Source organism: Monodelphis domestica, chromosome 5, assembly GCF_027887165.1.
Source record: "Monodelphis domestica isolate mMonDom1 chromosome 5, mMonDom1.pri, whole genome shotgun sequence".
Taxonomy (NCBI): domain Eukaryota; kingdom Metazoa; phylum Chordata; class Mammalia; order Didelphimorphia; family Didelphidae; genus Monodelphis; species Monodelphis domestica.
The window spans coordinates 28953807-28978736 of NC_077231.1; the positions used below are offsets into that span (position 1 = coordinate 28953807).

Sequence of the window (24930 nt, forward strand, 5' to 3'; positions counted from 1 at the left end):
ATAATATTATTAGGAGGTTTCAATTTGAGATCTCTTTCAAGACATAACTGTTGCATTCTTTCAATTTCTATTTTATGCTCTTGTTTTAAAATGTTGCAATAGTTTTCCTTGATATGTTTATATATATTCTGTGCTCTTTTTAAAATCAGATAGTCCAATAATACTTTAATTAATTCACCTTGATTCATATTCCATGACAATGGTTTTTCCACTGCCATCTTTGACATATGTTTCTTTTTACTTGATTTTTTTAGATTTGGTATCATTATTCTTTTTTTAATCCTTACTCTCCATCTTAGAATCAATACTATGTATTGGTTCCAATGCAGAAGAATAGTAAGGGCTAAGCAATTTGAATTAAGTATCTTGCGCAATATCACACAGCTAGAAAGTGTCTGAGGACAGATTTGAACACAGGACCTCCTATTTCTTGGCCTACCTCTTTATCTACTGAGGCACTTAGCCATTCCTTATTTTGTAATTTTGGGATGACTCATGGAGTTTTAGCTTCCACTTATCTAATTCTAATTCTTAAGGAAATTTTTAAATCCATCTTGTCCTGAGGAGTTTTCCTTAGGGAATTTATTTGTGATTTGTTCTATTTGTTTTTTAACATATATTTATATATTCTCTTTTTTCATTAATCTTGGCAATATTTATTTTTTAATTATTCATCTCTTTTGCTTTGAATGTCAATTTTGTTGACATATAGTTGAAAAGAATAACTCCTATTAATAGCTTTAATTTAATTCTCTTTTGGTATTGCATTCACCCTTTTACATCAGATAATTTGTTTTTCTATTTTTTAATCAAATTTAAATAATTTAAATAATAAATATAGCAAATTAGAAAATCTATTTTGTTTCCCCCTCATATACCAGCACCCACTTTTGTTATTTTTCTTTTTCCACTTTATTATAGTCACCTCAAGATTTTAAGATTTTTACTTTTGTGGTCAATTAGGGATTAAAAGTATTTTCTTTGTCTAGTGTTTTTTGTTTTTAGTTGCATGCCCAATTCACTGATCTGATATGCCCTGCCCTACCATTTTACTGATGGAAGCATCTAAAGATAAATATTTCTCCTATATAATACTTTGGCTACTTCCTACAAATCTTATGCTTTCTTATTATTGTCTACTTTTTAAAGAATTATATTCTTCAGAAAAGTCTTAGACTTTTTCTCCCTATTTGCAGACTTCAACTCTTTGAAGAAACCTTTGCTTTAGCAAGATTTTGAAGCTCCTTTAGCTATGACATAATATGACTTTTAGTCCAATCAGACCAGAAAGGCTTCTGTTAAGTCCTTCACAATGGAGAGGTTCATCAACCATGGTAATGATTCATTTGTGGAAAGGATCACAGCAACTCAAACATTATTTCCTTAGATGTGAAGATATTTTGATATTATAGGATTGAATATTCACTTATAAAAATCAAGCAATAGACAAAAATGTATAATCTATATACAATGTGCTGGCCATTGTGCTAGGTGCTGGAGATATGAAAACAAAATTAAATAGTCCCTATCCTTAAGGAGCTTACATTGGGTTGAAAGAGATTATCTATCTCTCAGTTTCTCTACATATATATATGTTTATATACAATATTATTTGTGTGTGTGCAAATTAATTACAAGACCATTTGGTGGGTAGATTTATAAGTAATTTTACCTGTAAAATTTTAAAAATCCCACCTGAAGTATTACATTGCAGAAGGAAAAAGATACAGAGAAATAAGGGAGCTGACAAAGTCTTGGACAGACTATTAATAAACTCTGCTTTTCATTGCAACTTTTATTCATTTCAGCAAATCCTTTCATTTTTTTGTAGAAAACACAATCTTTTGTAACATGTCCATGAAGGCTTGTTTCACTTGCTTATTCCTTAGACTATAAATAAAGGGATTCAACATAGGGGCTACTGATGTATTTAGCACAGCAACTCCTTTGCTCAAAGATACTCTGTCCTTTGCTGAGGGTTTGATGTACATGAAGATGCAGCTGCCATAAGAAATGGAGATGACAATCATATGAGAAGAGCAAGTGGAAAAGGCCTTTTTCCTCTGATTGACAGAGGGGATCCTCAAAATTGTCTGGATGATATAAATGTAGGAGAGAATTATTAATGCCAGTGTGAACATAAGAGTTATCACAGCCCAGGAAAAGCCCAGTATCTCTAAGAACTGGGTATCTGTACAGGATAGTTGTAGGAGGGGAGAATAGTCACAGACAAAATGGTCAATGATCTTTTCAGCACAGTAGTCAAGCTGCTGCATTATTATGAGTGCTGGGAAAATGATCATGAATGAAATAAACCATGAGTAGAAGACAAGCAAAGTGCAGACTCTGCCACTCATGATGGTTGTGTAATGGAGGGGTTTGCAAATGGCAACATAGCGGTCATAGGACATGGCTGCCAGAAGGTAAAATTCAGTTACTCCCAAGAGAATGAAGAAAAACAATTGAGCCATACAACCATTATAGGAAATGGTCTTGTCTTCAGTTATGATGGTGGCCAAGAACCTGGGAATACTGACAGTTGTAAATGATATTTCTAAGAAAGAGAAATTCCTGAGGAAGAAATACATTGGGGTCTGGAGGTTAGAGTCTAATAGGGTAAGGAGGATGATGGTTAAGTTCCCAGCAATGCTGAGTATGTAGGCAAGTAAGAGAAAGAAGAAAATGACCATTTGAAACTTTGGATCATCTGACAATCCCAGGAGGATGAATTCTGTCATCTGTGTATGATTTTTCATAGTTGTTTTCTCTCTTCTCCAGTAGATCTACAATAAAACCTAAAGGAAATGACCTAAAAAATAAGAAGAAACAGAAAGTTTAAGTATGGGCTATAGTTGAAATGCAGTATGGAGGAAATATTAGGATTAATTAATTAAATCATTTTAACATTTATTAAGACTTTGTTAGGTTATTATATTAAATATGAAGAGGATTTGAAAGATAAATAAGATGTGGTTGATATTTTTAAGGAGCTTGATATAGTTTGAAAGATATGTTCCCAAATAATTAAAATACAAGATAGAACATGATTAGGTACCAAATACTTCCAAATGAAATAAGAAACATTTTTGTTCTTCTTAACTTTTCATTTATGACCTTCTATAATTGTTCATCAACTTATCTTATAATAAAATCTTTACATAACAATCTAGACCAATCTATGCCAACTTAACCTACATTTCAGTGTATACCTTAAACTTAGCACTTAAATAAAAATCCTCCTCCATGAATCAAATATCCTATCCCCTTCTCTTTTCTCCATTCCAACCCATTCCACAATGTCCAATTTAAATCTGCCTCGGTTTTCTCATGTATAAAGTGGGGATAATAATACTTCTCTAGTTTGAAATAAATTTTCCCAATCTAAACTAAGAGCACTTTGTGCATCTTTGGTGCCATTATCATGGATTATATTGAATTTTACATTTTTTCACATATCACATAGTTCTTCTAGAATGTGACCAAGAGATTAAGGACACATTATTCTGTCATTCACATTTTTAATCTATCATCAACTATCCTGTATTTCTAGGAAGGGTAAAAAAAAAAAAGAGTTAGGAAAACCAAAAGTAGGATGTAACTAGTCTCTCAGAAGCAAAGAGAATCAGTGAAGAAGCTGAGACTTTTTATTGAGCCCCTGAAAAATTTTCTGAAGTTTGAACCTTGAAGAAAAGCCTTCTTGATTTCCAATCAATATAATCATTTTCCCATGTTACTTCCTTTTTTAACACAAAACTATGGGAGTAGAGGAATACTTCTCTATAATTATATGCACTCCAGTAAAGTTTTCTATGATCAGAATTTCTCTAAAGGGAGTTAATTTTTCCAGCAATTTATATTAAAAAGAAAAAACACAACAGAACTACATTTTTTGTGTGAGAGAAGGGAGAGAAGAAAGCGGGACAAATTCTTAGTAGTTTCAGTTTAAATTCTCTATAAAAAAGAATTTAAATGTTTGCCAGTGTAGGAGGTTAGACAACAGAACTTAAGAGCTGGGAAAAAAAACCTTAAGGATTCTTTAGTCTCACTCCTATTTTATTTCTGCTTAGCAGAAAGGTAAAAGGTTTTGTTAAAATTCACAAGGACAATAATGAGATTATCTGGATACAGACAGCTCTTTTGAAAACAAATTTAAGGCTCCTGCTACTACACAAAAAGACCACTTCTGTAAGTCTGTAATTCTAATATTTGTCAGTTTTCTTTTTATCAATCTGTCCATCTATCTTGTGTTTGTTGGTCTTAATTTTATCTATTTATTTATCAATAAGCATTTATTATGTGTTTTCTCTGTTTTAGTCACTATGCTAAATATACAAATAAAGGAACAAATTCAGATCTTGCCCTCAAGGATCTCACATTCTAATGGAAGTAATAGCATGGAAACAATACAAGAACATTTTTTACATCAGTCTTTCCTCTGCCAACTAATCTCTATATTGTATACTTCAGCTTTCTCTTCTTGAATATTTTAACCTCAGGAACTGATGCTTATTCTCTTCCTTACAATAGTTGCCTCTACTTTCTTTCTCCTAGCTTTCTTACAGGTACCTGGTGAAGTAGTGGAGAGTGATGGACATAGTTTCAGGAAGACTTTAGTTCAAATTCCACCACAGATTCTTGCTAGCTAGGTGACCCAAAGCAATACACGTAAACTCTCTTTGCCTCAATTTCCTTAGCTACAAAATTGTGATTTAAAACAATACCTGCCTTGCAGGACTGTGGTGAGTATCAAAATAGAAATGCTTGTAAAAAGTGCCTAGCTCAGTGCCTGGAATATAGTAAATGTTATATAAAAGCTTATTCTTTCCCCTTCTTTGCCTTGTGTGCATCTTTACTAAACCTGCTAGACTGGGCTGCAATGTCATGTCTTCTTTTTAAGCCCTTGTGCTTAAGGGTTTCAAATTTTATTAAATAACGTTTTCTACTTCATCAGAGACAATACTATGTTGTTAATTATAAATATTCCATATAGACATACCTTCATACAGGCATTCCTCAAATACTCTAATTTCCCAGTTCCTCAGTCATCTTAGATTCCATAATTTACTCTTCTATTCCACATGGCCACACAGAAGGATTGTCATGTCCTTGATCTCTCAGTTCAGTTTCATAGCTTCTACCAGCTCTGTTCAGCAGCAGGGAAGTCACAGTGAAGGGAAAACACAAAGTAAAACAGAGCCAAAGGCCCAAAATTGTACAGAGAGGTGGAGATAGTGGAAGTCTTGAGAATGACATTGCATTACTGACTCAAAAGTATTTCTTTTCTGTGTTAAAAAAAGTTCTTAAATTCCTCTATGTGATCATAACTTCAATATTTCTGACAGAGGCATCAAAGTGGTACAATGGATAGAAATCTGAAATAAGAGTCAGGAAAATTTCAGTTCATATCTGGCCTAAGAGACTTCTCAGCTTTGTAACCCTTGGAAGCTAAATCAATCTTCAAAATAGGGATGATTAATGATGCCTTCTTCCCAGAGATGTTTTGAGGCAATATTTATAATTTTCTCTAATCACTTTTTAAAAGCATATAAATGCTACCTGTTAATTAATTCCATCACTTTGTTGGGCTTACTCCTCCAAAATCTCTTCTTCTTCTTCATAATCATTACTTCTCAAATTCCCCTCTACCCCTTAGTACTTTCTTAGGCTATTTGTTACTTCTCTAAATTCACTTTTCTTCTTAGCAATCTCAATCCTATAATTAACTAATTCAACTCCAAACTGTCCTTTACTCTTGAATCCCTTGAATCTTTGTTCTGTATTTCTACTTGCTTCTGGATGAACAGAACTGGTAGAAGTCATGAAACTGAGTTGATTACATCTATGAGAAATCTATCTGACCCAATTTAAGTTACTTATATCTATCCAAATATGAATTTATTTTATCCAGTTTATTTTGTATCTAAACAAAGGGACAGTACATAGATACTGTACAGTATTGGTACAGAAGATAGAGCACAAGGTCTGAAGTCAAGAAAAATTATCTTTGAGTTCAAATCTGGCCACAGATACTTACTAGTTATATGTCCCTGGTTAAGTTGCTTAATCCTGTTTGCCTCAGCTTCTCATCTGTTAAATGTGATGGAGAAAGATATGGCAAACAATTCCATTATCTTTACCAAGAAAATTTCAAATGGATCAGAAGAGTTGTGCATCATTAGAAACAACTGAACAAAAACTCAAATGAGATTAAAAAGTCAGACATGACTAAAATGAATAAATAACAATGGCAAATAGAGGAAGAAGATCTTTCTATGCTAAGGCAAGGTATTATACAAGATGTCTTGGAGTACATAATATTCTGAACCTTACTTGCTCACATCACATCCTCATACTGATGCCAACTACCTTTATTGAATTCTTCATGTTAGAAGTTTCCTCATCTGTAAAAGGAGGGGATAAGACTAGATTAGCTCTCCCTTCCCATCTATCATTCTATAATTCTGCTAAACAAATTTTAAATAGATCTTACATTTCATGGTTGCAGTTTTTGTGTTTTCATTGCCATTCTTTGTCTTCACCTCTGAATTCTGATGAAATGAATGACTTTCTCTGTTTCTTGGACCCTCAATGGTGACACTTCATTTTTTTCTTCTTTTAGTCACACTTTATAGTAAGCTTTAAGGGAACAGGAGTCTCTTCAAACTGCCATAATTACTTTAAATATTAGATTCCCATCCTTCTTATCAAGACTCTCTTCTACAAAACTTCTTTTGCAAACATCAGAAAAAATTAAGAAGTCTGCAATTCTCTGTGGATACTCCTCCTTTAATTGCCATCCTTTTCTTTCAGGATATCACCAATGTGTGATTTCAATTCAATTCAATTAAAAAAACAATAATGAGTGTCTATTAAAATCATTGGGGTGAGATATAGATTTATTCTTATGCTTACTTTAGTCATTATTATTCATTTGATAGAAAGATAATTTCTCAAGAAATTCTAATTAAAATTTAGATGAGCTTTTATGATATTGTTTAATATATCCTTCATTATTACCACTGTTATTTTCCTAAGTCCTTTGAAAAATTCTCAGTCTCCTTTTTCCATTAATATTGGAATTAATGGATTCCAGTATGTATACATTTTATTTTAATTCAAAGCATTATAAAGGATTATTAAAATTCAGAGCTACAATGAAAATTTCAGATCATTTTATCCATCATCCTTTTTTAAACATTAATAAAACAGACATAGAGAGGTGAAGTCATATGGCTAATGAGTGACAGAGGTAGGACTTAAACCCAGGTCCTTCCAGTACAAATGTAGATTCTCTTTTTGTCTGAAGAGGGCAATGATCTAGCCATATTCAATATGCTTTTGTGAACATTTGTTATTCTTTGGAATTAAAAGCAGTAATAGGGGAAAGAATTCTTTATTTGGGGTCAAAGGAATTTAGTTCAAATCTTAGCTTTGTCATTTCATACTTGTATAACCTTAGGAAATTCATTTAACCCATTTTATTCTTAGGTTTCTCAACTAAACAATTAAGATAATTGAACTTGAAGTCCTCTGAGGGCTTTACAGTGCCAGATCCATGATCCAAAGAATTAAAGGACAAAGAAAGGTAATTTCCAACACTATGCTTACATATGACAGAATAAATATGAAATATGCACTTTTGAGATTATTTTTTATTTTTATTTTGTGATTTTCATGAATAAAATTGTCTTCATGAGGATATTTCAATATGTGTGGTCATGTTTAAGAAAACACATACATATTCAAACACAAAAAGTTTTGCCATAATTCCAATAAAGAAAAGAAATGGATATTAAAATAAAATAATACTTACCTTCTTGACAATTCTTTATAGCTTACTGTTGAAAATTTAACTAAAGTATCCCATAGTTTGCTCAAAAAGTAAGGAGTAATGCAGGCTTGCTTACCACCTTTCACACAAGTACATGCTCACTCAGACATGCTCTGAGATTCCTCTTAATTATAAACAAATTGAGCATCTGAAACCGTTTTCTATCAAATATGATCTTGTATTCTAGATTCTGAAACATTCTACTGATTTTAGCTGGCAAAAATCTCTATTAAATCTTCAGAAAATGTAAGGTTCTTCACAATTTTAATGCTAATTTTACCTTTCTGTCATTGTAGAATAGGGTTCATGTACTATGTACTATGAGTGATACTTGCTCAGGAGGTTTGATTTAATAAGGCACTCACATATATAAAACCTAATCTACCTTAGCACAAGTGGGAAATAGAAGCTTAGGGAACCTTGTCCAAAGAGACTAAAAACAACAACAAAAAATCCTTGGCACTCTAAATACCTATGGATATAAAAGACAGGTGGTCAGATGTGAATTTGTTGTATTTTTACAACTATCCAAGGATTTAATTATGTAATATAATGACATAATATCCCTGTCCAGAATTCTCTGATGCTACTGAACTATGAGGGTAAGTCTTACTGTCCCTTATAAACAGAAATGATGCAACTTCACAAGAATACTAATTCCTACTACCTATAATATTCATTCCCCACAAAACTGCTCTCTTATGGCAAACACAAAAGACTTTGGTACCAGTTCCTAAGGAAAACTCCATCAGTCCTTCTCCATAACCTACTAATTTGTTCTCTCCATTCTTTCTATCTTGTTTTATTTTAGTGATTACAGTCAGAAACCTCATAGTAATAAAGTAAAATCTCATAATTTAAAATGTGTTTATTGTGTAATCTTGAATTACTATAGAGGGTTGTTTAATTAGAGACAAATAAGACAAAATGGATGAATTAATATAATAATAATTATTACAATAGTAGTAATAAGCAAGGAGTAGTAGAGAGAGGAGCTAGGCTGGAGTTGGAAGCATATTGACTCAAACCCATTTCTGACAGAGGTTAGTGGTGTTCTCTGCCAGACTTTTAACCCTTCTCTCTAAACCTTAGAAAGCTTCCTAGGACTTAACTAAGTTAAAAATGTTTGTTGGCAGAGTCTTCAAGTGTTGAAGGGTATTCATGTCCACACAAAACACAATGATGTTTTATATTTGCACTGCATTTTAGCCATGAAGCCCATCCCATCCCACCCTACTTTCCTGTAGGATTAGAAAGATTTTTATTCCCAACTGAGTGTGTATAGTGTTCCCTCTTCAATTCTGATGAAAAAAAAAAGATTCAAATGCTCTTCTTCTCACCTCCTATACTTCCCCTTCACTGTAAAAGCTCTTTTGCACCTCTTTTATGAGAGATAATTCGCTCCATTATGCCTTTTCCTTTCCCCTCCTACAAAAGTATTACTCTTTCTCACCCTTGATTTTTATTTTTTAGCTATTACCCCAATATATTCAATGCACACCATTTCCCTCTCTGCATACACCTTCTAACTACTATGATAATTATAATGTTCTAATGAGTTACAAGTATCATCTTTCCATGTAGGAATGCAAACAGTTTAACTGTACCATATCCCTTATGATTTCTCTTTAATGTTTAACTTTTATGTTTGAGTCTTGCACTTGAATGTCAGATTTTCTATTTAGCTCTGGTCTTTTCTTCAGGAATCCTTGAAACTTCTCTATTTTATAGACTATCTATTTTTTCCCTGAAGAAGTAGTCTCATTTTCCCTAGGTAGATGATTCTTGGTTGTAATCCTAGATCCTTAACCCTCTAGAATATCCTTTCCTACTGTTAAGTCTTGCATGATCCTGACTGTCACTCCAAGATATTTGACTTGTTTCTTTTGTGCTATTTGTAATATTTCTCCTTGACCTGGAATTTCTGAAAGTGAGTATATTACAAAAAAGTGACATAAAATGGGCAGACACAGATGGATTACAATCTGCATCATTGGCCCAAACTTCAAAATTGATCAGATTACAAATTCAATTGAGCATCTGAGCAAGAAAAGTATCCTTCTACTAATGAGCCAATTGTAAAGCCACATATGGAGGTGACACTGGCATTTAGTTATTATTTTTGGGTCCTGTCAATCCAGAAAGGCTTTGGTTAAGGACTTGATAATGGTGAGTTTTATCTACAATATGTCAAGTTTCAGGTCATGGTTCAAATTTTGGAGGGTGCACAGAAATTCAAAAACCATTTCTTTTGTTATGGAGGTATTATGATATGGAATAATGGAGAGAATATCCACATCTAAAAATTAATCTACCAACAAGAATTTATAATCTACCTACTTTGTACCAAGCACTGTGCTATGGGCTGAGAATATAAAGACTGATAATTAAATAGTGCCTATTTTCAAGGAGCTTATATTTTGTTAGGAATGATAATATATATATTTAAAATTTTATACAAATTAAATACAAGATAATTTAGTGAGTAGATTTGAGAAGAATTATATTAGTAATATAAAAAATCTTTTGAGGTATTTAATGACATCAGAAAAAAGATACAGAAATATAAGGGTCAATATCTTGAACAGAATGTCAAGAATCTCTGCTTCTCATTTGTATGTTTTACTCATATCAACAGAACTTTCCCTTTGAAGAAAATACAATCTTTTGTATCATGTCCATGAAAGATTCTTTCATTTGCTGATTCCATACCCTATACATGAAGAGATTTAACATGGGAACCACTGATATATCAAACAGAAATCCACTTTGCTCAGAGGTAGTTTACCTCAGTTTCCCTATCACTAAATTAAGGATAGTAATACTCCTTTAGTTACACATAACTTTTCTTCCTCTAAGTTGACAGTGCATTGTACATCTTTGATGCTCTGCATTTATCATAAGCATGAAGGATACCCTTTCCTGTCATCTACACTTTTAATCTCTTGGTTTAATTTCCTATTCTACATTTTTAGGAATGATGGAATGGGAAAATGAAATTATAAGATCTAACTAAGGTATATGAAACCAAGGGAAGGTATGTAGCAAGCTTGAGACTATTTGTTGGAACATTGTCAAAATTTCCTGAAGCTTGCATTAATAAGAGCCAGTTTGATTTTTAGTCACTATTGTCATCTCTACCCAGTTCCTTCCTTTTTAAAAAATGTAAAACAATTTGAGCATAGGAGTTCAACCCTACAATGACATGCCCTTCAGTCAAGTTCATTATACTCAGAATTTCTCTAAAGATAATTAATTTTCCAATAATTTTTATTAAAAAAATCTACATCTTCCTTTCTCTGTTGAGGGAGGGAAGCAAAGAAAAGAGGGCAAACTAATAATAATTTGATTTGACATTTCATATAAAATGAATTAAAGTGTTTGCAAGGGTGGTGTGTTAATTAATATAACTTGGAAAGAGCCTTAGAGATCCTTTAGTCTAACTCCTCATTTTATAGGTGACAAAAGAGAGCAAAGAGGTAAAGGAATTTGTTCAGTCATAAGGATAATAGGGAGCAGGTCTGGTTGCAAACATCACTTTTGAATCCAAATTCAGGGAAAATTTAGGAAATCACATTTGTGTGCCTTTACTTCTTGTATAAATCAGTCTCTCTGTAGGAAACTAGACAAATTTTGTTTCTCTTTTCTTTGTAAAGTTGGTATATTTTTATCTTTTTTTCTATTCATTTCATTGATCTTTTCCATATGTAAGTCTTTAAATTTCTCAGACTTGTGAATGTTAAAATTTTCCCCATTGGGGAATTCTCAATTGGAACAATTCCCTACTAGGAACATTCTCCATTTTGACTGTGAGAACTTGCCAGGATCAGAAATGGGAGGACCTCTACTCCACCTGTACTTAAAGACTGCTTTAGGGGAGAAAACTCCTTGCTAAACAATGAAAGTACTTAGACCCATGCTTATGATGAGGCAGGGAGTTCTTTGAGCCATGCCTGTTTTTAGAATTGATACAATGGGATGCTAGGTACCTATAAAGGTCGGGCAACATGTAAACTTGCCAGGAGCAAAGAGGTGAAAACTTACTTGGAGGTTTTCTCTTGAGGGGATTAGTCGACTCAGCTGTGTTTTCTCTGGTTCAGACTTACTGAGGGGATTAGTCGACCCAGCAGTGTTTTTAGAATGGGTTGTCCTTTGGAAAACGTCTACTGTGATTGGTAGATGTAAGGACTTAGGGGAGGTGACATAGGAGAAAAACCCCTATATAAGAAAAAGCAGAATCCTTTTGGGGAAGCTCTTGAGAGAGGCTGGAGAAGGGAAGCTCTTGGAGGACCATCTCTAAGGAGGTCTCGCTGGAACTCCTCTGAGGGGACTCGGTCCCTCTGGAGCCTCTTGAGAGAGGCCCTTTGAAACAGTCTCTGGCTGGAAGGCTCTTTGAGGAGGACTCTGGCTGGAACTCTCTCTGAAGAGACTCTGTCACTAGAATCCTTGCTTAGACAGACCTTGTGGTGAGTGATAAAAGACTGACTGACTGATCTCTCTCTCTTAAGACTCAGGTCCAGGCCATGTTGGCTTAAGGCCCTTCATACTTATTTCCTTTTTCTCTCTTTCTCTCTTTTCTTTAATTCCTCATTTGTATTAATTAAATTCTCTATAAAACCCAGTTGATTTGGGTATATTCATAATTGGGAATATTTCCCTGGTGACCACCATATATATTTATTTAAAACAAGACACTGTAGTGGAAACATATATTCTGCGGTCACAATTTACTCACCCACTCTTATATCTACTATAATTTATATCTTCCACTATTTCACTCACTACAGTTTACAACCTCAACTATTTTAACTCTTACAGTTTATGGCCTTCAACCATTTTAAATTCCACAATTTATGGCAGACAACTATTTTAATTATTACACATATCTCTTTTATATTTAAAAGTATTGAGAGAAATACTTTGGCTCCCAAAAACTACTTTGATTCAGAAGTTTTTGTATATTTTCTCTTTATTCTTTTCTTTGAATAAATTATATATCATTTCTATGATTTATTCACTTATCCACATATAGTTTAAGGTTATATGATTTTTCTGTATTCAAATGTGAATCCTTTTACTGAATCCAACTTTTGATTATATTTTTATTGTTAAATCATTGGAAACAAAGGTCTTCAATTATTTTTCTTTGTTTTTTGTGGTTTATAAGATTTTTAAGTCTCAGCACACATTCTTTATGAAAATGTTATGCAAATCTAAGAATTGTACATTGGTACAGGAGGGTGGCATAATAAAAATCTTTTCAAACCTTGTTTCAGGAAGACTCATCTTCCTGATTTCAAATCTAGCCTCATACACTTACTAACACACAAAAGCAATATTTTAAATAGAAATTAACAAGATGTTTTAAGAGGACAAGCAATTTCAGTACAATTTTACTTCTTACTACTAATGGTAAGTCAAGAAAGTGCCCAGTGTGGAATCATCAGAAGAATCTAGCTCAAATTTTTTTTTTATTCTGTCACTTACTTCTATGGGAATATTGGGAAAATTACTTCACTTCCCTAACTTAATGGACTTTATCCTCTAAATCCAAGATCCAATAGCTGTAATCTGTATATTTTGGAAGTAAATCAATTTGATATTTGATAACCAGTAAAATGGTGGAAACAACATACAAACAACTATGGTCAAATAAAGTATATATGAGATCAATTGGACATATGGTCAGGGAGTAGGCATTAAAATCAAGGGAGCTAAAGAATGGTTTCATGTATACTGTTCTACTTTGAATATAGGAACTCTCATCTTATTTGTTATGGAAAATAAAAAGAAAGAATTAAAAAGACACTTTTAGCAAAGAATGACACTGAGGTAATTCAAGGACATCAATTTACTTCAATTAAACATGCACTAAGTAGAAGATGATTAAGTGCTATCACAATTTTCCTGATTTTTCACAGCAAACCTTTTATAGGGTTATTTCAAACTCTATCTTAAATTCAAATGGAAAGCTATTTAGAGGAGATGGGTTAAACAAAGGCTCTGGAAGAGTAAGAGTTGGCATTATGAGAAACAGAGAAGGGATAAAATGTATGTGTTGTTATTTGAAATAGAGTAAGGAAGAGAGTAAGAAGGGGCAAATTATAGAAATTCCCATTTTACTTCAATGTTTTTCTTTGGAGTTTCCATGTCAAAGAACTTTTATTTATTTGAAGAAAAGACAATTTTCTGAACCATATTCTAGGAAGTTTTTTTTTTCACTTGCTTGTCCTTAGAGCATAAACTAAATCTGGAGATTCCTAGATAGGGTAACAAGGGAGCAATTGAAGTGTTGGACACAATGACTCTTTTGCTCAAAGATATGTTTCCCTCATGAGATATTGGATAGGATATCTAAAATGCAAGATGAAATATATTGATTAAATGATTAGTGGGAGTAGATTATCAAGTTACAAAGAGATGATGTTATTTAATGTTGATGATCATCATTTTGCTAGTTTGACTTTTTATTTCACTATATCCACATTTACTAAAATTTGTTGTTTACCATATTAACATTTAAATCTCATACCAGGAATGCAGGGCTGGTTCAATATTAGGAAAACCATCCATATAATTGACCATATCAACAACCATACCAACAAAAACCACAAGATTATCTCAATAGATGCAGAAAAAGCCTTTGATAAAATACAACACCCACTCCTATTAAAAACACTAGAAAGTATAGGAATAGAAGGGTCTTTCCTAAACATAATAAACAGTATATATCTAAAACCATCAGCTAACATCATCTGCAATGGGGATAAACTAGATGCATAAGATCAGGAGTGAAACAAGGATGCCCATTATCACCTCTATTATTTAACATTGTACTAGAAACACTAGCAGTAACAATTAGAGAAGAAAAAGAAATTGAAGGCATTAAAATAGGCAATGACATGATGGTCTACTTAAAGAATCCTAGAGAATCAACCAAAAAGCTAGTGGAAATAATCAACAGCTTTAGTAAAGTTGCAGGATACAAAATAAACCCACATAAGTCATCAGCATTCCTATATATTTATATAAGGATATCCAGGGAAATAATGAAAAAAAAATACAAAGGAAGTTGGACTTGCAGTCCCAGATCTCAAACTATACAATAAAGCAGTAGTCATCAAAACAATTTGGTATTGGCTAAGAGAAGGAAAGGAGGATCAGTGAAATAGGCTTGGGGTAAGTGAGCTCATCAAGATAGTCTATGACAAACCCAAAGACCCTAGCTTTTGGGACAAAAATCCACTATTTGACAAAAACTGGTGGAAAAACTGGAAGACAGTGTGGGAGAGATTAGGTCTGGATCAACACCTCACCCTACACCAAGATAAACTCAGACTGGGTGAATGACTTGAACATAAAGAAGGAAAGTATAAGTAAATTAGGTGGACACAGAATAGTATAGATGTCAGACTTTGGGGAAGGGAAAGACTTTAAAACCAAGCAAGACATAGAAAGAGTCACAAAATGTAAAATAAATAATTTTGATTACATCAAATTAAAAAGGTTTTGTACAAACAAGACCAATGTAACCAAAATTAGAAGGGAAACAACAAATTGGGAAACAATCTTCATAACAAAAACCTCTTACAAAGTCTAATTACTTAAATTTATAAAGAGCTAAAGCAATTGTAAGAAAAATCAAGTCATTCTCCAATTGATAAATGGACAAGGGACATGAATAAGCAGTTTTCAGCCAAAGAAATCAAAACTATTAATAAGTACATGAAAAAGTGTTCTAACTCTCTGATAATAAGAGAGATGCAAATCAAAACAACTCTGAGGTATCACCTCACACCTAGCAGATTGGCTAACATGACAGTGAAGGAAAGTAATGAATGCTGGAGAGGATGTGGCAAAGTCAGGACATTAATGCATTGCTGGTGGAGTTGTGAATTGATCCAAACATTCTGGAGGGCAATTTGGAACTATGCCCAAAGGGCACTAAAAGACTTTCTACCCTTTGATCCAGCCATGGCACTGCTGGATTTGTATCCCAAAGAGATAATAAGGAAAAAGAGATGTACAAGAATATTAATAGCTGCGCTCTTTGTGGTGGCAAAAAATTGGAAAATGAGAGGATGCCCTTCAATTGGGGAATGGCTGAAGAAATTGTGGTATATGTTGGTGATGGAATACTATTGTGCTCAAAGGAATAATAAAGTGGAGGAATTCCATGGAGACTGTAACGACCATCCAGGAAGTGATGCAGAGTGAGAGGAGCAGAGCCAGGAGAACATTGTACACAGTGTATCAGAGACTGATACACTGTGGTACAATTGAAAGTAATGGACTTCTCCATTAGTCTCAATGCAATGTCCCTGAACAACCTCCAGGGATCGAGGAGAAAAAAAAGAAAACACTACCCACAAGCAGATGACAAATGGTGGGAGTAAAAACACCAAGGAGGAACAACAGCTTGACTACAGGGGTGGAGGGTATATGATAAAGGAGAGACTCTGAATGAATACCCTACTACAGAAACCAATAGCATGGAAATGGGCTCGGGTTGAGGATGCATGTGGCACCCAGAGGAATCACTCATTGCCAATTGGAGGGGTGGGGGGAAGAGGGGAGGAAAAAAAAGTGATCTTTGTTTCTAATGAATAATGTTTGAAAATGACCAAATTAAAAAAAAAACATTAAAAAAACATTTAAATCTCTCCTCTAAAATTAATTCATAGTTTAGATAGTCATTCTTTGACTTGTGCTATGATCAATTGATTTTTTAAGCTCTTACTTTCTGTCTTAGAATTAATATCATGTTCCAAGGCAGAAGAGCGATAAAGGCTAGGCAATGGAGGTTAAGTGACTTGCCCAGGGTCACGCACCTGGGAAGTATCTGAGGTCAGAATTGAAGCTAGGACCTCCTGTCTCTAGGGCTGGCTTTTAATCTACTGAGTCACAAATTATCTTTTTCTTCAATTAACCAAATAGCAAAAAGTTTGATAAGACTACATAAGATCCAACAAGTTAGTAGAAATGCAATTACCTGAGCTGTAGTAAATTTAGTTTAGAAACTCATTTCTGTCCTTAATCACTATCCTATTCTTGTGTCAAGGAAATATGTTACTCTTAAAGGATGCAGAGAGATACTAGGGAGTCTGGTATGGTACTATTCTATCCTTCTTCCATCCCATCTCTGCTGTTAGTCTTCCTTTTTTCTGTAGTACACAAAATTATAAAAGAGAGAGTTCCACCTAATTGAGTAACTTAATTTTTTTTTGAGGAAGCTGAGATTCTATTATATTGGTAAATTTAGGCTTTCTTAAAAAATTGATTGTGTGCTCAAAGGAATAATATTGTGGAGGAATTCCATGGGGACTGGAACAACCTCCAGGAATTGATGCAGAGTGAGAGGAGCAGAACCAGGAAAACATTGTACACAGAGACTGATACACTGTGGTACAATCGAATGTAATAGACTTCTCCATTAGTGGCAATGCAGTGACCCTGAACAACATGGAGGAATCTACAGGAAAAACCACTATCCATATTCAGAGGAAACACTGTGGCAGTAGAAACACAGAAGAAAAACAACTGCTTTAATACATGGATCAAAGAGATATGGTTGGGGATGTCGACTCTAATTGAACATCCTAGTGCAAACATCAACAACATGGAAATAGATTCTGATCAAGGACACAAGTAATACCCAATGAAATTGCATGTTGGCTGCATGAAGGAGGGGGGGGAAGGGAAATAATGTTATTATTGTAACCAAGGAATAATGCTCTAAATTGACTAAATAAACTAATCCAAATGGGAAAAAAAAAGAAGGAAACCATAAGCAAATTATGTGAACACAGAATAGTATACATGTCAGATCTTTGGGAAAGGAAAGACTTTCAAACCAAGCAAGAGCTAGAAAAAAATCACAAAATGTAAAATCAATAATTTTGATTACATCAAATTAAAAAGGTTTTGTACACTTCCGGGTAATCATGGCTGCAATCTAGACGCCACACTCTTCCTCTCCCCAGCACCGAACGAAATAGACTACATCAAAGGAGCATAAAATCACCTTTGGAGGAACAGAAGGACTCCCCAGTACCCCACAGAGGCAAAGGTACGTGGGGCTTGAACATTTCCACACTAAAATAAGAAGGAAAAGCTTGCACAGAAAAGTGAACTGAGCCGCCCTTCCCCCACCCCACCTCCCCCACTAAACCAGAGTGAGCTACCTGAGTGCTCACCGGGACAGCGAGTGAGTGGGGAAGGTCTCTGTCTGGGGGGGGGGGGCACTCCAGGGTCCTTGGGATCTGGGGACTGCCAGGAAAAAACGTCTCAGGGTGGTTTCACTGGAGAATCCAGTGGAGCTGTACTTGGGACGGGCTGCGCTGAACACCGGGGCGGACCACACACTGATTATCTGGGCGGAGCTGAACACCTGGGCAGTGTGGCTGTGATCACGGACCCAGCGCTCTAAGAAACCTCGGAGGCTGGGAAGAACTAGTCTGAAGCAACCTAAATTCACAGAAAAACCACCCATATAACCCAGATCCCAGACCAAAAAGGAAAGGGGAATAAAACCACCAAAGGGATGGCTCACATGGCCCAAAATCAAGCCTCCAGGAAGAAAGGGAAAAAAGTGACTATTGAAAACTTTTATGGTGGAAGTACCCAAGGAAAAGAGAAGAATGAGGAGGAAATCCAAAAAAATTCAGAACACGCCTCCCAAAATGGAAACTATCAACAAGCTCTGGAAGATCTCAAACTGGAACTTATCCAAAAGATGGAAACCTGGAAAGAAAAATGGGAGAAACAGATCAGCTGTCTGACAGATAAGAATGCTCAATTGGAAAAAGAACTCGAAGCATCCAATAGAAGGGCAGACAAGGCTGAAAAGCAAAACCAGTCCCTAACGACCAGAATTAAGCACCTCGAAGAAAGTGAGATGATAAAACAGCAAGAATCAATAAAACAAATCCAAAAAATTAATGAATTAGAAGAAAACATAAAATATCTCACTGAGAAGGTCACAGACCTGGAAAACAGAGGGAGACGAGAAAATCTCCGAATTATCGGTCTCCCTGAAAAACCAGAGGTAAACAACAAACTCGATATTATTCTACAGGAGATTATAAAAGAAAATTGCCCTCACGTTCTGGAGCAAGGGGGCAAAATAGAAAGGATCCATAGAACACCTTCTATACTAAATCCCCAAAAGACAACCCCTAGGAATGTAATTGCCAAATTCAAGAGCTTCCAAGTAAAGGAGAAAATCCTACAAGAAGCCAAGAAGAAGAGCTTCAGATGTAAGGGGGCTCCCATAAGGATCACACACGAATTAGCGGCTAACACACTAAGAGACCACAAAGCATGGAACATGATATTTAGAAAGGCAAGAGAGCTGGGTCTCCAACCAAGAATCAACTACCCAGCAAAACTGACTATATACTTCCAAGGGAAAGTATGGGCATTCAACAAAATAGAAGATTTCCAAGCATTTGCTAAGAAAAGACCAGAGCTCTGTGGAAAGTTCGATATCCAAGCACAGAAAGCAAGAGAAACATGAAAAGGTAAATATGAAAGAAAGGGAAAAGGAGATAAATCTTATGTTTTTCTTTAAGTCAAACTCTCTTCTATAAGGACTACATTTACATCTAATTATATATATTAATATGTGGGGAAAATGTTTTGTGTAACTCTCATGAATTGTATCATCATAAGACTAGTTAGAAGAAACATGCATAGGGAAAGATTGGGGCATTAAGAAGATTTGGGGAAAGTTGGGGCAAAGAAAGGAAAAGGGAGGGGGGAACCGCGATAATACTAAGATTAACTTCAAGAAATAGGGGGGGAATCAATAGAATGAACTTTCCCATATAAAGATACACAAGGGAAGGGGAGGGGAAGAACTCTCATATGAGAAGGAGAGGAAGAGAGCGTGAAGTGGTATTACTTAAACCTTACTCTCAGTGAAATCAAATCTGAGAGGGAAGAACATCTAGATCCAGTGGGATCCTGAATTCTATCTTATCCATTAGGGCAAGAAAGAAAGGAAACTCAAGGAGGGGGAGGGGTGGAGGGAGTACAAAAAGGGAGGGAAGGAGAGGGGGGAGGGGAAGGGAGCATAAAAAGGGAGGGGCTAGAAAGGGAAGCATCTCAAGGGAGGGGACTAGGGGGACTGACCTAAAGTAAATCACTGGTTCAAAAGGAGAAAGCTAAAGAAGAAAGATCAGAACTAGGGGAAGATATCAAAATGCCAGTGAATCCACAAATAACAATCATAACTTTGAACGTGAATGGGATGAACTCACCCATAAAACGTAGACAAATAGCAGATTGGATTAGAACCCAAAACCCTACCATATGTTGTCTTCAAGAAACACATATGAGACGGGTTGACACTCACAAGGTTAGAATTAAAGGTTGGAGTAAGACCTTTTGGGCCTCAACCGATAGAAAGAAGGCAGGAGTTGCAATCATGATATCTGACAAAGCCAAAGTACAAATAGACCTGATCAAAAGGGATAGGGAAGGTAAATATATTCTGCTAAAAGGAAGTATAGACAATGAGGAAATATCACTAATCAACATGTATGCACCAAATGGTATAGCATCCAAATTTTTAATAGAGAAACTAGGAGAATTGAAGAAGGAAATAGACAGTAAAACCATATTAGTGGGAGACTTGAACCAATCACTATCAAATTTAGATAAATCAAACCAAAAAATAAATAAGAAAGAGGTAAAAGAGGTGAATGAAATCTTAGAAAAATTAGAGTTAATAGACATATGGAGAAAAATAAATAGGGACAAAAAAGAATACACCTTCTTTTCAGCACCACATGGCACATACTCAAAAATAGATCATACACTAGGTCATAGAAACATGGCACTCAAATGCAGAAAAGCAGAAATATTAACTGCAGCCTTTTCAGATCACAAGGCAATTAAAATATTGATCGGCAAGGTTACATGGAGACCCAAATCAAAAATTAATTGGAAATTAAATAACATGATACTCCAAAATCGGATAGTTAGAGAAGAAATCATAGAAACAATTAACAATTTCATTGAAGAAAATGACAACGGCGAAACATCCTTTCAAACCTTATGGGATGCAGCCAAGGCAGTACTTAGAGGAAAATTCATATCCCTGAGTGCATATATTAACAAATTAGGGAGGACAGAGACCAAGGAATTGGAAATGCAAATCAAAAAACTTGAGAAGGAACAAATTAAAAACCCCCAGAAGAAAACCATACTAGAGATCCTAACAATTAAGGGAGAAATTAATAAAATAGAAAGTGACAGAACTATTAAGCTAATAAACAAGACTAGAAGCTGGTACTTTGAAAAAACAGACAAAATAGACAAAGTACTGGTTAATTTAATTAAAAAAAAGGAAAGAAGAAAGGCAAATTAACAGCATCAGGGATGAGAAGGGGGATCTCACCTCCAATGAAGAGGAAATTAAGGCAATCATTAAAAACTACTTTGCCCAACTATATGGCAATAAATATACCAACCTAGGTGATATGGATGAATATTTACAAAAATATAAATTGCCTAGACTAACAGAAGAAGAAATAGTTTTCTTAAATAATCCCATATCAGAAAAAGAAATCCAACAGGCCATCAAAGAACTTCCTAAGAAAAAATCCCCAGGGCCTGATGGATTCACCAGCGAATTCTATCAAACATTCAGAGAACAGTTAATCCCAATACTATACAAACTATTTGACATAATAAGCAAAGAGGGAGTTCTACCAAACTCCTTTTATGACACAAGCATGGTACTGATTCCAAAACCAGGCAGGTCAAAAACAGAGAAATAAAACTATAGACCAATCTCCCTAATGAATATAGATGCAAAAATCTTAAATAGGATACTAGCAAAAAGACTCCAGCAAGTGATTAGAAGGGTCATCCACCATGATCAAGTAGGATTTATACCAGGGATGCAGGGCTGGTTCAACATTAGGAAAACTATCCACATAATTGACCACATCAACAATCAAACCAACAAGAACCACATGATTATCTCAATAGATGCAGGAAAAGCCTTTGATGAAATACAACACCCATTCCAACTAAAAACACTAGAAAGCATAGGAATAGAAGGGTTATTCCTAAAAATAATAAACAGTATATATCTAAAACCATCAGCTAATATCATCTGCAATGGGGATAAACTAAATCCATTCCCATTAAGATCAGGAGTGAAACAAGGATGCCCATTATCACCTCTATTATTTGACATTGTATTAGAAACACTAGCAGTAGCAATTAGAGAAGAAAAAGAAATTGAAGGCATCAAAATAGGCAAGGAGGAGACCAAATTATCGCTCTTTGCAGATGACATGATGGTCTACTTAAAGAATCCTAGAGATTCAACCAAAAAGCTAATCGAAATAATCAACAACTTTAGCAAAGTTGCAGGATACAAAATAAACCCACATAAGTAATCAGCATTTCTATATAATTCCAACACAGCTCAGCAGCAAGAACTAGAAAGAGAAATCCCATTCAAAATTATCCTAGACAAAATAAAATACTTAGGAATCTATCTCCCGAGACAAACACAGGATCTATATAAACACAACTACAAAACACTTTCCACACAACTAAAACTAGACTTGAACAATTGGAAGAACATTAACTGCTCATGGGTAGGACGAGTCAATATAATAAAAATAACCATCCTACGCAAACTCATCTATCTATTTAGTGCCATACCCATGGAACTTCCAAAATTTTTTTTTACTGATTTAGAAAAAACCATAACAAAGTTCATTTGGAAGAACAAAAGATCAAGGATATCCAGGGAAATAATGAAAAAAAAATACAAAGGAAGGGGATCTTGCAGTCCCATATCTCAGACTATATTACAAAGCAGCGGTCATCAAAACAATTTGGTACTGGCTAAGAGACAGAAAGGAGGATCAGTGGAATAGACTGGGGGCAAGAAACCTTAGCAAGACAGTATATGACAAACCCAAAGATCCCAGCTTTTGGGACAAAAATCCACTATTTCATAAAAACTGCTGGGAAAATTGGAGGACAGTGTGGGAAAGATTAGGCTTAGATCAACACCTCACACCCTACACCAAGATAAATTCAAAATGGGTGAATGACTTGAACATAAAGAAGGAAACTATAAGAAAATTAGGCGAAAACAGAATAGTATACATGTCAGACCTTTGGGAAGGGAAATACTTCAAAACCAAGCAAGAATTAGAAAGAGTTACAAAATGCAAAATAAATAATCTGGATTACATCAAATTGAAAAGTTTTTGTACAAACAAAACCAATGTAACCAAAATCAGAAGGGTAGCAACAAATTGGGAAACAATCTTCTTAAAAACCTCTGACAAAGGTTTAATTAGTCAAATTTATAAAGAACTAAATCAATTGTACAAAAAATCAAGCCATTCTCCAATTGATAAATGGGCAAGGGACATGAACAGGCAGTTCTCAGCCAAAGAAATCAAAACTATTAATAAGCACATGAAAAAGTGCTCTACATCTCTTATAATCAGAGAGATGCAAATCAAAACAACTCTGAGGTATCACCTCACACCTAGCAGACTGGCTAACATGACAGTTATGCAAAGTAATGAATGCTGGAGGGGATGTGGCAAAGTGGGGACATTAATTCATTGCTGGTGGAGTTGTGAATTGATCCAACCATTCTGGAGGGCAATTTGGAACTATGTCCAAAGGGCGATAAAAGACTGTATGCCCTTTGATCCAGCCATAGCACTGCTGGGCTTGTACCCCAAAGAGATAATGGACAAAAAGACTTGTACAAGAATATTCATAGCTGCGCTCTTTGTGGTGGTCAAAAATTGGAAAATGAGGGGATGCCCATCAATTGGGGGATGGCTGAACAAATTGTGGTATATGTTGGTGATGGAATACTATTGTTCTCAAAGGAATAATAAAGTGGAGGAATTCCATGGAGACTGGAACAACCTCCAGGAAGTGATGCAGAGCGAAAGAAGCAGAACCAGGAAAACATTATACACAGAGACTGATACATTGTGGTACAATCGAAGGTGATGGACTTCTCTATTAGTATCAATACAATTTCCCTGAACAATCTGCAGGGATCTAAAAAAAAATACTACCCACAAGCAGAGGATAAACTGTGGGAGTAAAAACACCGATGAAAAACAACTGCTTGACTACAGGGTTGGAGGAGATAAGACTGAGGAGAGACTCTAAATGAACACTATAATGCAAATTCCAACAACAGGGAAATGGGTTGGAGTCAAGAACACATGTGATAACCAGTGGAATCATGCGTCAGCTATGGGAGAGGGAAAGGCGGGGGGGGGGGGGGTTGGGGAGGGGAGGAAAAGAAAAAAATCTTTGTTTCCAATGAATAATGTATGAAAACGACCAAATAAAATAATGTTTAAATAAAAAAAAAAGGTTTTGTACAAACAAAACTAATGCATCCAAAATTAGAAGAGAAGCAACAATTTGGGAAACAATCTTTATTACAAAAACCTCTGATGAAGGTCTAATTACTCAAATTTATAAAGAGCTAAACCAATTTTACAAAAAATCAAGCCATTCTCCAATTGTAAAATGGGCAAGAGACATGGTTAGGCAGTTCTCAGCCAAAGAAATCAAAACTAATAATAAGCAAATGAAAAGGTGTTGTAAATCTCTTATAATCAGAGAAATGTAGATCAAAACAACTCTGAGATATCACCTCTCACCTAGCAGATTGGCTAACATGACAGCAACAGAAAATAATGAATGCTGGAGAGGATGTGGCAAAGTCGGGACATTAATGCATTGCTGGTGAAGTTGTGAATTGATCCAAACGTTCTGGAGGGCACTTTGGAACTATGCCCAAAGGGCACTAAAAGACTGTCTGCCCTTTGATCCAGCCATAGCACTGCTGGGTTTGTATCCCAAAGAGATAATAAGGAAAAAGAGATGTACAAGAATATTAATAGCTGCGCTCTTTGTGGTGGCAAAAAATTGGAAAATGAGAGGATGCCCTTCAATTGGGGAATGGCTGAAGAAATTGTGGTATATGTTGGTGATGGAATACTATTGTGCTCAAAGGAATAATAAAGTGGAAGAATTACATGGTGACTGGAACAACCTCTAGGAAGTGATGCAGAGCG

General features: G+C 35.0%; 1 protein-coding gene across 1 annotated transcript; it reads right to left on the reverse strand.

Annotated features, from left to right (window-relative positions):
- Window positions 1-1817: 1817 nt before the first annotated feature.
- LOC130454791 (olfactory receptor 6C1-like) lies at window positions 1818-2759 on the reverse strand. Its single transcript, XM_056800991.1, has one exon. It carries the CDS (start codon window positions 2754-2756, stop codon window positions 1818-1820), a length of 939 nt encoding a protein of 312 aa, XP_056656969.1. The 5' UTR covers window positions 2757-2759.
- Window positions 2760-24930: the final 22171 nt, after the last annotated feature.